The sequence below is a fragment of the Nycticebus coucang genome, chromosome 11, assembly GCF_027406575.1.
Source record: "Nycticebus coucang isolate mNycCou1 chromosome 11, mNycCou1.pri, whole genome shotgun sequence".
Classification (NCBI taxonomy): domain Eukaryota; kingdom Metazoa; phylum Chordata; class Mammalia; order Primates; family Lorisidae; genus Nycticebus; species Nycticebus coucang.
The window spans coordinates 121,101,672-121,113,870 of NC_069790.1; the positions used below are offsets into that span (position 1 = coordinate 121,101,672).

General features: G+C 57.2%; 1 protein-coding gene across 3 annotated transcripts in view; it reads right to left on the reverse strand.

Moving 5' to 3' along the window:
* Positions 1 to 12,199, reverse strand: part of SMARCD3 (SWI/SNF related, matrix associated, actin dependent regulator of chromatin, subfamily d, member 3) — a 36,621-nt gene that overhangs the window by 2,363 nt on the left and 22,059 nt on the right. The window contains exons 1-8 of one of the 3 annotated variants that reach the window (XM_053609121.1): positions 7,231 to 7,715; positions 4,327 to 4,538; positions 2,225 to 2,267; positions 1,209 to 1,331; positions 968 to 1,090; positions 650 to 745; positions 392 to 493; positions 6 to 167 (exon numbers count right to left, since the gene is read on the reverse strand). In XM_053609121.1, the coding sequence (XP_053465096.1) occupies positions 6 to 167; positions 392 to 493; positions 650 to 745; positions 968 to 1,090; positions 1,209 to 1,331; positions 2,225 to 2,267; positions 4,327 to 4,538; positions 7,231 to 7,308 (939 nt within the window). In that variant the 5' untranslated portion in view covers positions 7,309 to 7,715. Of the gene's footprint in view, positions 1 to 5; positions 168 to 391; positions 494 to 649; positions 746 to 967; positions 1,091 to 1,208; positions 1,332 to 2,224; positions 2,268 to 4,326; positions 4,539 to 7,230; positions 7,716 to 12,199 lie in introns of those variants that run through there. The other 2 variants (XM_053609122.1, XM_053609123.1) reach the window with 2 other exon arrangements.

A 12,199-nucleotide genomic window follows, 5' to 3' on the forward strand; every position in this document is an offset into this window, starting at 1 on the left:
GTTACCTGCTGGAAATACTTGTCCCCATTGATGTATTCCTTGTCATGGGAGTCCTGCAGCCTATTGGTCTTCACGTACTGCCACAAGGCCTGAACAATGGCTGAGCGGCTCTGTGTGTGCAATCCCAACAGCCGGGCCAGGCGGGGGTCCAGTTTGAATTGGGGAGGCTGGGGAAAGGTGACCATGAGCATGAAAATTAGGAATGGAAAGAGCTCAGGGCCCAGCTGTTTGGGACTGGAGGGGATGTGTGGTTGGGCTCCTTGGAAATGTGCTCCCAGAGAAGGATAGGGTAGGGAGGAAAGGAAGATCTCTCAGGATGTGCAACTTTGGGGCCTAGATACACCCTGAGCATCTCGTGTGGCATCTGCAGGACACTGGGGCTGGTGCAGACCTGGTAGTCCAGCATGAGAAGCAGGGTGCAGCGCACACTCAGGTCCCCGGGCCTCTTTACTTGGAAGCCATCTGTCTCCTGGGTTGTGGGCGTCCGATGCCACTGTCCAGGGGGGAAGAGCTGGGTTACCTACAGGCCCATCTGGATTGGTGGGGCCCAGGGCTCTACATTGGTCCCTGGTCCAAATGTGCAGGATCTTCAGGGACCTGGGTCTGTAGGAGGGTGGTGATTCGAAGGTAGGAGGAATTGCAGACTTACCTCCACAAGGTGGTTGTCAGGTCCATAAAGATCTTTGTCCAGCTCAATGACCAAACTCTTGAAGAAGGAAGAGAACTTCCGCTTCTGCTTGCTGGGCTGTAGGAGAGGAATAGGGACCGTGGGGGTAGAACAGGGGCCGTGGAGACAGGAGACCGAGTTGGCAGCAGGCAGTGTGGCACCCAGGATATCTCTCTAGGCCCACCCACCCTAGCCATGGGTAACCCCCTAACCCTTAGTACAAACATCTATGATAGTTCTGTTCTCAGCTCAGCCCATACCCACCCCAGGACACCTGGAGAGACCTGGGCCAGGACGTACATCATCCAGGAGCTTCCCCTCTACCCGCAGCTCCCAGGAGGCAATGCTCCCATCAGAATCCTCCGCATCAGGCTTTGCAGGGTTAAAAGTATTGGAGATATAGAGACGCAGCTTCCGCTTTTGCTGTAGAGATAGAGAGTATAGTACAGAGGAATGGCTGTGTGTTTCCACCTGGGCCACCCCACTCTACCATCCTGGGCACAGGACACAGAGCCCCCTTCCTACCCCCAAACTAAAGCACCTTCATGGGCCTCTTCAGAGCTTCCTGGATGTCCACACGCTTCCGCATGATGGTTTGATCCAGTTTCCTCTCAAATGCTAAGAGGTCCATGTAAGCCTGGGATTCGGGGACCAGCTCCCGAATCTGGGGGAGGAGGAGCACATCAGGAGTTAGGGATCAGCTCCTCTTGTGACTTGTATGTCATTCACTTCCAGGGTACAAAGGATGTGGTGGGGAGCCGATTTTAGGGTGTGGAATTTTGAGAGTTGGAATAGGACCTCTCTCCAGGGTTCCATTTACTCAGAAACAGACAACTTGGGTGGCACCTGTGGCTCAAAGAGGTAGGGCGCTGGCCCCATAAGCCAGAGGTGGCAGGTTCAAACCCAGCCCTGGCCAAAAACTGCAAAAAGGAAAAAAAAAAAAAAAAAGTAGACAACTTAACTGCAGGGATAAAAATTGCTTCTCTAGGGTGAGCCATGCATTTCCTTGCCAGGGGAAGAGGTTATAACTGTGGAGCTCAAAGGCACTGGCCCTTAACCTTCTGTCTTGTCATTTCCCTTGTTACATGACCAGTGGGCTCCCCCTGGGCCTCTGCAAAGTGCTTAGGGGCTCAGGTCCCTGAGGCTGTCAGATGTGGCCTCTACTCTGGCACAGCCCCTGGCCCCCACACCCAGTGTCTTAGCCATGCTGGCCCAGTACCCAACTGGGCCTTGGTCCCTTCGTTATGCCTGAGATCTCTGGCCACTCTCCATTCCCTTCTTTCTCTGGCAGCTTCTGATTCCCTGGCTCTTGTCCTCTCCTGAACCTCAGCACCAGGGCTCTGGCTGATGGCTCTGCTCCTTCCCATTGCCTCACCCCCTCCCTCTGGCCTGGGGAGCTTCACTTCTTAGTGAGCTTTTTAAACAAAAAGTGAAAGTGACTGCCATACTAAAGCTCTGCTTCTGAGGGGGGAGGGGTGGCAGCTCAGGATAGGGGGAGAGGAGGGCGGAGCAGCAGAGCGTGGGGGTGGGCTGGGGGCTGCTGTGAAAGGCACTCACCCTTTGAGGGAGGATTTTGTCAGCCATCTTCCTCCTCTTGGCACTGTACATTTTTTAAAGAAAAAACCAGGTTACCATGGCGACAGATCTGGGAGTAACGAGGCCACCTGCTAAATTATCCCGACATCTCCACCCGCCTGGCTGGGGTTCCCACAGTCCGCTCATCTGCCTGCCTGAGGGGCTACGATGGTGGTGTGTGGAACTGACACTTCATCCTCTTTCAGGTAGCAGGGGTGACCTGTCCATCTTCTGGCCTGGGAGCCCCTTTCCACCCTACCACATCCTCAGGGCCAAAGAAATTTCCACTTAAGAGGGTCTAGGAGGTAGAGGAGATGCTGCTGGAGCTGCAGAGCTATTTGAGGAAAGCTGAGAGGAGAGGGCAGAGGTGAGGAGACAGGTCCTGAGGACCTTCTTTTTATGCCCTTCCTTTAAGGGGTTACACAGTCCAAGCTGGCCTAAGCTCAAAGGAAAGGAGAGAGATGCCCCCTTCTACTCCTGGAGCAGGAGGTGATGGCATGAAGCTGGTGGGGCTTGCATCCTTGCTACCCTGGGCTTGGTAGGGAATGCTGATAGGCAGGGAGGTGTTCAAGCCCTTGGACCACCTGCCCCTAGGGCAAGGGACACAATACCCACAGGGACCCAGACTGTGGATGTCCTCCTCTGTGGGTGTGACTTCAGGCTGGGGCCAAACTGGCTGGACCTGGGCAAGGCAGCATCTGGAATGTGCATGCTTCTTGACCTGCTAGCTGCTTCTGACTCCCAAAAGCACCCCAGAATAACCTTGGCAGGTCAAGAGATTAAAATGCAGCCTGGAACATGGCTCTATATTGCCCCCATGTGGTGTTCTCAACCATTGCCCCTCACTATCCAGAATTCTATTGTAAGGCTAGGTAAGCAGCTTTCAGTTACTGTTTGTTTCAAACAAATTATCTATGTAAAACTTTCCATTTGTACAAGAAAAATCATCATTTTTATGATAAATGACTATTAACTTTGCAAAAGAATTCATCGTGGGATGCCTATAAGTGGTGAATTTTCCTTGATGTGTAAAAAAAATTTTTTTTTAATTGGAGGCAGGGTCTTGCTCTGTCACCCCAGCTAGAGTACAGTGGCACCATCATAGCTCACAGCAACCTCAAATTCTTGGGCTCAAGTGATCCTCCTGCTTCAGACTTCTGAGTAGCTGAAACTACAGGTGTGTACCACCACACTCAGCTAATTTTCCCATTTTGGGTAGAGACAGGGTCTCACTCTTGTTTAGGCTGGTCTTAAACTCCTGACCTCAGCAAGCCACCAGTCTTGGCCTCTCAGAGTGCTAGGATTGCAGGTGTGAGCCACCGCACCCAGCCAAAAAATTTAATAATGAAGTAAAATTGATATTACATCTTTTATAGGAATCCATCTGTTGTGCAAAAGAAGCATGTGTGTTTGGCTAAATACTGAAACCCAGAGGGGCATCGTTCTTGCCAGGAGCCAGCAGGAGCTTCTGGGGTACCAGCTACTTAGACAAGGAAATGGGCTGGCCCTAGTGGCGTGGGAGCAGAAGTGGACCAGAGGATGGATTATGGCAGCAGTTCAACTTTTGAGTATCTAAGAATCGCCTGAGGGCAGGACTGGGCAGAGACCAGCCACCCACAGGGCAAATCCCCAGGTTCCACCCCCACAGCCAAAGAAGATCTTGAGTGGCTTTGAACCAATCAGCTAGGGACTCCGCAGGAAGGCGCAGCAGACAACCATACTTTGGGAAGCAGTCCTAAAGCTCTGCCCTCAGTCCTACAGCCAGCCCCGCCCCCACCCCCAAAGACTGAAGCATCACCCATAAACTGGAATAAGGGGTGGAAAGAGGATTGAGCAATTGACAAGGAGAAACGTGAGGGGAGCATGCAGAGAAGGGGCACCAGACGCGGCTGCAGCCTGTCTCTACGGTGGGCACACAAAAGAACCAGACCAGGGCCCCCTAAGCCCATCTCCCCAGAGAGCATCCGACCCTGGAAGACTGCCCCTTCCAATCCCCGCTACTCGCCTACTTGGTCCCTTCGGGTCCTAACGGCCCGTCCCTGCACGCCTCTCCCCACCCAGTGCTGGGGTGGGCCCCCACTCACCTGCGGCTCCGCGCGGGGGCTGTGGGCACCGGCTGGCCCTGGCTCTGTGCCTGGCTCTGCCCGGGCGGGGGCGCTGCTCGCTTGCGGGCGGGCTCCATGCCCGCGGGGGCCAGACCGGGTCGCACGGCGGGGCTGCCCATATACGGGGAGCCCGGGGGGCCCATAGGCGCCCCCTGGTGGGGCATTCGGGCTCCAGACGGCATCCCGGGGCGCTGGGGGTGGGGCGGGGGTGAAGCAGAAACGGGCACCGGCGGGTCAGACCAGGGTCCCCCGCTCCAGGCGTCGTGATCCGGCGTCTCCCCTCCCCCCAAGACCCCCGCTGGTGACCCTGAGCGATGAGCGATGGGTAGGAGCGAAGAGCTGTAGGGGCGGGGGTGCTAGGGGGCTTGGCCTCTCGCTGGAAGGCGAACTGAATCCAGGCAATGGCACAGGGCATTACTGAGCCTCCGGTCGGAGTAAGGTACCGTCAAAATGAATATTAATGGCGCCTTTCAACCTTTCAAAGGGTGTTCACATCATCAGCAAGGCAGACTAAGCAGGTCCTTTCATCCCCACTTGACAGATAAGGCAACTGGGGCTTTTCAAGGAGAAAAGCCACCTGGCCAAGGTCATGCAGCTCATCCTGCCAAAGGCAGCACCTGAGGCCCAGGGCCTTTCCTCTCTGTGCTTTGGTATTGTCAGGGGCTGAGCTCCCTGCTCTAATTTCCACCACTTCTCCTCCTCCTCTTCCCTCTCCATCTCCCCTGTCACCACCCTGGGTGGCTCTGTATGGTACTCATCCCCTCTGTGCCCCTGCTCTTGGACCCTCAGTCCCAAACCCCACTCCACATCTCCACAACCAGGGGCTTCATTGACTTAACCCACGCCCATAACCTGTACCAAGGGTGAAAGCTGGGGGCAGGGCAAGGGCAACCTGGGGGGCTGCTCCAGACCCCCTCCCGCCAGGGTTCTGATTAGGGGAGGAGGAGCTGGGCTAGGGGTGGGCTATTCAAGGGGCCTGGGCTGAGTGGAGGCAGCAGGACCCCCACTCACATCCACTTCTCCCTTCCTGTCCCCTAGGTCAACAGAGACCTCTTCCACTCCCTACCCCCACCCCAGCAGGGTCAGGAGTCAGAGTTCAAAGAGGGCTGTGGGGAGGGAGAAGCTCCCATTCCCTAGCTGCTACCCCTGGGTGGTCAGATGGGGTGTAAATGAGATGCAAATGCATCAGTGAAGTGTTCCAAACCCCACTTGTCCAGACTCCAGAAGGGAGATGGGGAGAGACAGAGTGAGTTTCAGGGACTGTAGAGGGAGGTGGGATGGGAACTGGGCCCAGGAGAATAGGGAGGAGACCCTGGGCCCCTGTTGCCATTTACATACCACCCACCTTCCCCTGCAGGCACAAAAAGAGCCCTTGCACTAGGCATGGTGTTGCCCTTCCAACTGCCAACCCTCCCTTGAGTCCCTCCAAGCCTTGCACTGTGTTTAACCCTAACACCCTCCAACCCCCAGCCAGCAGCTGTCTCTGCCCATCTCTCCCACAGGGAAAACTGCCTATCCATGTGTCTGCTGCTCCCATCCCACCTGACCCTGTCGCTCATGCTCCAGGGTAGTAGCTCAGAATGGAGTCCAGGCCTGGTCATTCCTCACCAGCATAGACGGGGCAGTGGGGCTCACAGCCACCCAAGAACTAAAACTCTCAGTTGGCCATATAAAAACATACATGTGTACAGCCTCTGTTCCCACTATATGGGTCTTTTAAAAAGGACTCCCCCTAAGCAGCAAGGTTAGGGGTGGTAAGTCAGCTGGCTGACACAGACACCCTAGGAAGTTAGCCCAGAGGTCCCTGGGACTGGAGTATGGACTGCTTCAGGGAACCCCCTGGTCCTATCAGCTGCCAAGGCCAGGGATACTCTCTGATCTGCTGAAGAGGCCCTAAGAGGGAGGCTTCCAGAGCCTCTAGAGAGCTGTGCCAGTCCTATACCCACAAAAGGCCAAGAGTCTAGGGACCCTGGCCTTCTTGACTGAGAAGGTGTCTTCCTTGGGGTCACAGCCAAATTTGGCTATAGCAAACCAGACTGCTTCCTCTATCTGTGGCTTCTGAAGTGCTGGAGTCCCTGCCTTTCCTATCCCACCATCAAGCCTCCTGCCCCCTTAGGCTTCCCTGGCTCCCCTAGCTCCCCATATCCCTGCCTTGGCAGTCCCTGTGAGAAGCCTAAGAGAACTGTCCCTTGGATCTCTAGGCCTCATGTCCCCAATTCCAGCCCCTCCTTCACACCTTTGAGGCTTTAAGGAAATCAGCTTCTGGTGGCAGAATCTGCCAAGGGCACCCTCTGACCCCCTAACTTGGAGTCTGTCCTTAACAGCAGGCCTCTCCCTGACCCTGATGGCAGAGGCCATCAGCAAAGCCCTCCTGCTGGGATGCACAGGCTGCTCAGCCAGCGAGAGCGCTTCCCGCTCACAGTGCTCCAGGGTCACCTGCTCCTTGCTCCCAGATACAAGCAGAGTGACACTGTCCCAAAGGATGAACAGACAACCTAGCCCAGCTTATGTCATGTCCTCGTCCCCCACCCCCACCCCCAGGACAGAAGTAACACCTGGGCCCATAAGGAAAGGAAGTCAACGTGTCAGCTACAGAGGTGACGCCCTACTTGGGGGGATAGTCCTCAAGTCCCACCCCCCAATATCCCCCAAAGAGCCCGTGCAAACGCCTCCCTTCACCGCCTCGCGCCCATCCCCAGCCTGCCGCCTGACGACGTGTTCGGGTGCCAGGGCGCTGGCACAGTCTCTGGGCTGGACTGTGGGCCGTGGCACCCCCACTAGAGGAGTGGGAGAGCGGGAGCGCCCTCCGGCCCCTCCCAATCAGCCCTCCATTCAGCCCGAGCCAGCTCGCTCACCCTCCCCCGCTAACTTTCCCCCACTCACCACCCCATGGACCAGAAACTCAAAAAGTTTGCTTTTCGTGGCTTTGCGCGCCCCTCCGGCAACTTCGTCCGCGGCCATCGGGGTGGGCTCAGCAGCTCCTCTCACTCTCTCTCTCTCTTCCTCTTTCTTTCCCTTTTCTGCCTTTTTTTTCCTCCAACTCTCCCCTCTGAGTCCTGCTGGGCTCTCTCACACTTCTACTCGAGCGGAGTGGGGAGGGGGCCCCTTCAGGGCTGCCCTGACGGCCCACGGCCCACGCCGCCGCCGCCCGCCCGCCGCCGCCGCCGCCGCCGCGGCTGCCGCATTCCTGCGCTGATAAGACAGAAATAGTCCGGCGGCCCGGGGTCTGCTGCCGGCTCGGCGGGGCCGGAGCGGCCTGCCTTCCAGCTCTCGCTGTCCAAACAGCGCAGATAAGCGACCAGTCGCGCCGAGGAGCCCGGCTGCTGGGCGCTGGGCAGCCGCTCTGCGGGCGCGAGGCAGCTCGAGGGCCGCGGCGGGCGGCTCGGGGAGGGGATGCCAGGGGAGGTGGCGGGGGGCTCGCCAGCCACCGGGCTCTCGCCACAAATAGTTTCTCCGTTAGGGAATTCGCCGGCAGGGCGAGGCACAGAACCGGCAGTTCCAACTTTCCCCCCAAGTGGCTCCTGCTGCATTTCTGAGGCCCTTCCCCAGAGACCTGGCAGGCCAAGTAGCGAAACACTCTCTGGAAGGCATGGGGGGAGCCCGGAGGAGGCCTCTGCTCCCGCCCGGCCTCCGGTGGGTGTGCCTGGCACGGCGGTGTTCCCTGCGTCCATAGATGTGTGTGCCCTTGTCTCGCACGCCGAGTGTGTCCGCGCCCTTTTGTGGCACGGCGCGGTGGCCGTGGGTGTGGATGTTTATGTGCGTGCACAGACAAACGCCTCGTCTGTGTGCCTCCCTCCACAGCAGCCTCCGTGCGTGCGCGTGCGTGCGTGTGGCAGGACGTGGCCTGTGCCTTTCAGCTCTGTGGGAGTCTATTTCTGGGTATGTGAGTCTTTGTCTCTATGTGAGAAAGTGAGGGCAATAGGGGAAGTATTTCGGAAAGAGGGACATGGAGAGGGTTCTTGGTAACAGCAAGAGAGAATGTGGGGGAATGGCACAGAGCCAGGGTGGGTGCAAAGAATGAGACAAGCAGGGCCTTCATTTCCTGCGGGTAGGGGTGGAATGGGACTAGGGAACCCTAGGAGTGGGGCAGTTGAGTATGGTGGGGCCTCTAGACCCCTAAGAAAGCAAGGGTGTGGAGTAGGGTGATGAGGGAACCCTAGAGGAGGCAGTGTGGGTGGAACTGGCCGTCCCTGGGGGTGGAGGGGGCACAAGACAGAGCAGGGGAAAATCCTGAGATCCCTTGGCTGGGTGTCCTGGCCCCCAAGGCCACTCTCCTTTCTCCTCCTTCTGAAGGAGGAGCCCGTGGGCTTTGGGATCCCAGTGGGTCAAGTTTAGGGACCTGCTACACTGTCATAATCCAGGTGAGGGAGGGGGCAATGCCTGGGGGAGTTTGTTGGAACACTTATTTGAAGTTGGGCCCTGAAGACTGGGGTGGGGGTGGGGGTCTTAACCCTCAATCCTACAGGATACCTTGGCCCAGGGAGTCTTTTCTGCCTGCAGCCTGATTTCCATTTGCCACGGTTGTGCTCCTGGCTGTCACTACCCATATATGTGCCCACTGTCGATCTGAAAGGCCAGAGAGGACATCTGGTCCTGGATGCCCCTCCTGTACTCCTGGCTTGGCATGGGACCTAGAGATTCCTTTCCTACCCAATCTCTCCTAGGGTCTCTGCCTCACCTCTGGTCCTTAGAGATTGGGTGCTGGCAGGGTGGGGGTGGGTGGGTGGGCTGCCTCTGTCTGCCCCTGGCCAGGAAGATAGCTGTTAGTAACCTGGGGAGGTGATCTGCTCCAACCCATCCACTAACCTCCAAAACCTCTCACTCACATTTCTAAGCCCATTGCTCCCATAATTCTTTGGTCTGGAATGCCTTCCATCTCCCCATCTGCCTGTCCAACTCACACCCATCTTTTAAACCTCAGCACAGGCCTTGCCTCCTCCAGGAAGTCTTCCCTCCCATTTGTGTGCATGGATTTTTTTCTTCTCCAAATGCCCATTGCCATCTACCTAGCATCACAAATTGGCACTGGACTGGGGTGATGTGGCCTATGCTCCTTGTGTGTTAGATTTTATTTCTCAAAGAGGTTATGACCCCTTAAGTTCAAGGACTGGTCTTTAAGTCCTACTTCCTCACCCTCTGCTTGGATCCAGGGACTCAGCAATACCAAGAGACTGATGATGCTTGCAAAGCTCAGTGGCCCCGTGGATGGAGCTGGTACTCTGCCATTCACCTGAAGGTGTGAGTCACCCCAGGCACCCCTACTCACTGTGGAGGCTTCTGGCAGGGACATGGGAAACCATAGGCCTCAGAGATTCTGGGACTGAGAGGCAGCACCCCTGAACTTTGTGTTTTTAACTTTTGGAGAGACCTTTTGGGAATACAGGACAGCAGAGGAAGTGGATGGGTGCCCTGGCAAGAGCAGCTGAGAAGTCTGAGGGAGAGGCTTGAGGAGAGGGGGATACCCTGCATTTGTGAGAGGCTGAGCAATCCAAACTTGGTCTCCACAGTGGAGGAGGTTTTGCAGGAGGTGTTCAGATTAGGGGCTAAGATGACACCCATGTGAAGGGCTGGTGTCACTGGGGTCCACAGATAAGCCCCTCCTGAACCACCTCTCTGGGAGATGTCCTCATGTGTGCAGACAGTAGGTGCACCATGAACAACTCAGCATACACCTCAGACACACACTAAAGTACACGGAGGGACACGGAGCCACATGCATTCCCACACACAGCACATCTTGACCACCTCCATATCCCACCCACTGCAGGCCACATGAGATTCACAAGGCACCCGCAGAGACACTGCATGCTGCTTTTATAGGGGCGACTCTAGGTGGGCACACGGAGGAGCCTTCAGACCAGAAAGCAGGGGCAGTGCCAGTGTTGGGGGCCCGGGTCCTCCTCCTCACAAAGGCCAGGATCCTTAACAGCTCAGCTCCAGAAGGGTACTCGGCAGTGCCACGCGGTCAATGGCTCCGTGGCTGGGAATGAGAACCAGGGACAGCCCAGATTCCGCCCAGCCCAACTGAGGGCTGGCCGCACACGGACAGGCTGTGCGCGTCTGGGGCGAGGGTGGCCGCCTGGAGGCCCGGAGCAGGAGTCCCCCCTGCCTTCCCCCCATCTCTCCTTTCCTCGCTGAAGCACCACCGGCACCAAATGGCAAAGCGCCGCTCCCCGCGCAGGGAGAGATGCACGGCGGCCTGCGGGACAGGCTCGGCCTCTTCGCCCCCACCGCGCCGGAGCCAGCAAGCGGGAGGCTGCCGGTGTGCTGGGGGGTTCGGCCCGGCGGGGCCCTCACCGCCCTCCCTCTGTCCGCGCCGGCCCCCCGGCCTGGGCATGCGCGCTGTGGCCTCCCTCGCGGTGAAGGTCAGCCCAGGGCCCAGCTGCAGGACCCGCGGCGGCCGGGGAGGCGGAGGAGGGAGGAGGGATGCGGAGGAGAGACTTAACTCCTTCCCTGCGGGAAGACAGCCACCAAGGCCAGGCCGAGCCCCGAGTCCCGCCCTCTCGCCTACGGCGGAGGTCCCACTACGGGGACACAGCTGGGGGTGGGGGGAGCTGGAGGGAGAGCAGGAGTGGGAGGAGAGAATGGGAGAAGGGAGGCAGGCGAAGGAAGAGGGAGGAAGGGAGGGGAGGAACAAAGGAAATGCGACTGGAAGGGAAGGAGGGGAACGGGTTGCTTGGGAGAGACTTCTTTTGGCTGCCCCCTTCCCCTACACCCCCCACAATGAAGCTTTCCTTAGGGAAGTAAAATTACCCTCAGAGAATGGAGAGAGGGAGAAGTGAGGCCACTTGGAGCTCTCAGGCCCACAGAATCCTGATTTCTGTGTTCTGGCCCATCCCTAAATCTGCCCCCTGCCGGCTTTCTCCTCTGGTCACTAAACCGTGGGGCAGCTACTGCACCCAGAGCAGCTCTGATCCCACCTACCTTCCTGGCCTAAGCCCCAGGCACCCAAGGAACTCTGGCTAGTCCTTGGGGTAAGGCCCAGCCCTAGAGATGAAAGGACGGGACTGGCAGACAGGACATCTGGAAGCCCAGACCAGAGGCATGAAGGCACAGCTCTCCTCCTGCTGCTGCTCTTCCCAGGACAGAGTCGCTGTGGGCCTCCCTGTTTGTTAGAATGTTTCTGTGCCCAGGACATCATCTGCTGCTATCAAGAGGGCTGTCTCTCTGTTTAACTTTGCCCTTCTGTGTCTGTTTTGCAAATATACACAAGAGAGACAAATAGAAAGAAGTAAAAACCCCAGAAGTAGTACACTAAAATAGTGATATGACCTTGGGCAAGTCACTTTATCTCTCTGCTCCTCCGCATCCTTGGGATTAAAAGGAGGGGCTCAGATTAGAGGATTCTTTCTCCTCTGAAATCCAAGGGCTCTGAAAGAGACAGGAAGGAAGGCAGACCAGGAGGGAAGGAAAGGGCCAGAGGGAGGGAGCAGAGACAGAGAAACAGACCCACACCCATATGCTACTATCAAGGAGGGAAGCCTGGTCCCAGCTATCAGCACCCTGTCCTCTATAAAGTCCTCAGGAACACCCCCTCCCCCCAACTCTTCCACCCACCTCCGCTCAGAGTTACTCTCTCTGGTCAGCTCTGCCCCTTGTCACACACACCTGGTGGAACCCTCACCACTACTAAAGACCTTACCTTAGGGTCCTCAGGGTCCTGTGCAGCCAGCAGGTGCATGACAAAGGTTAGTTAAATGGGTAAGTCCTTTTTCTCTCTGCCTATGTGGGTTTCCTCAGGCTAGGGATGCTCCTGGACACCGACTCCCACCCACCACATACCACACATACAACATATAGTAAACTGTGAGTCACAAGGGGACCACTGGGCTGCTGAGGCTCTGAGAACCCT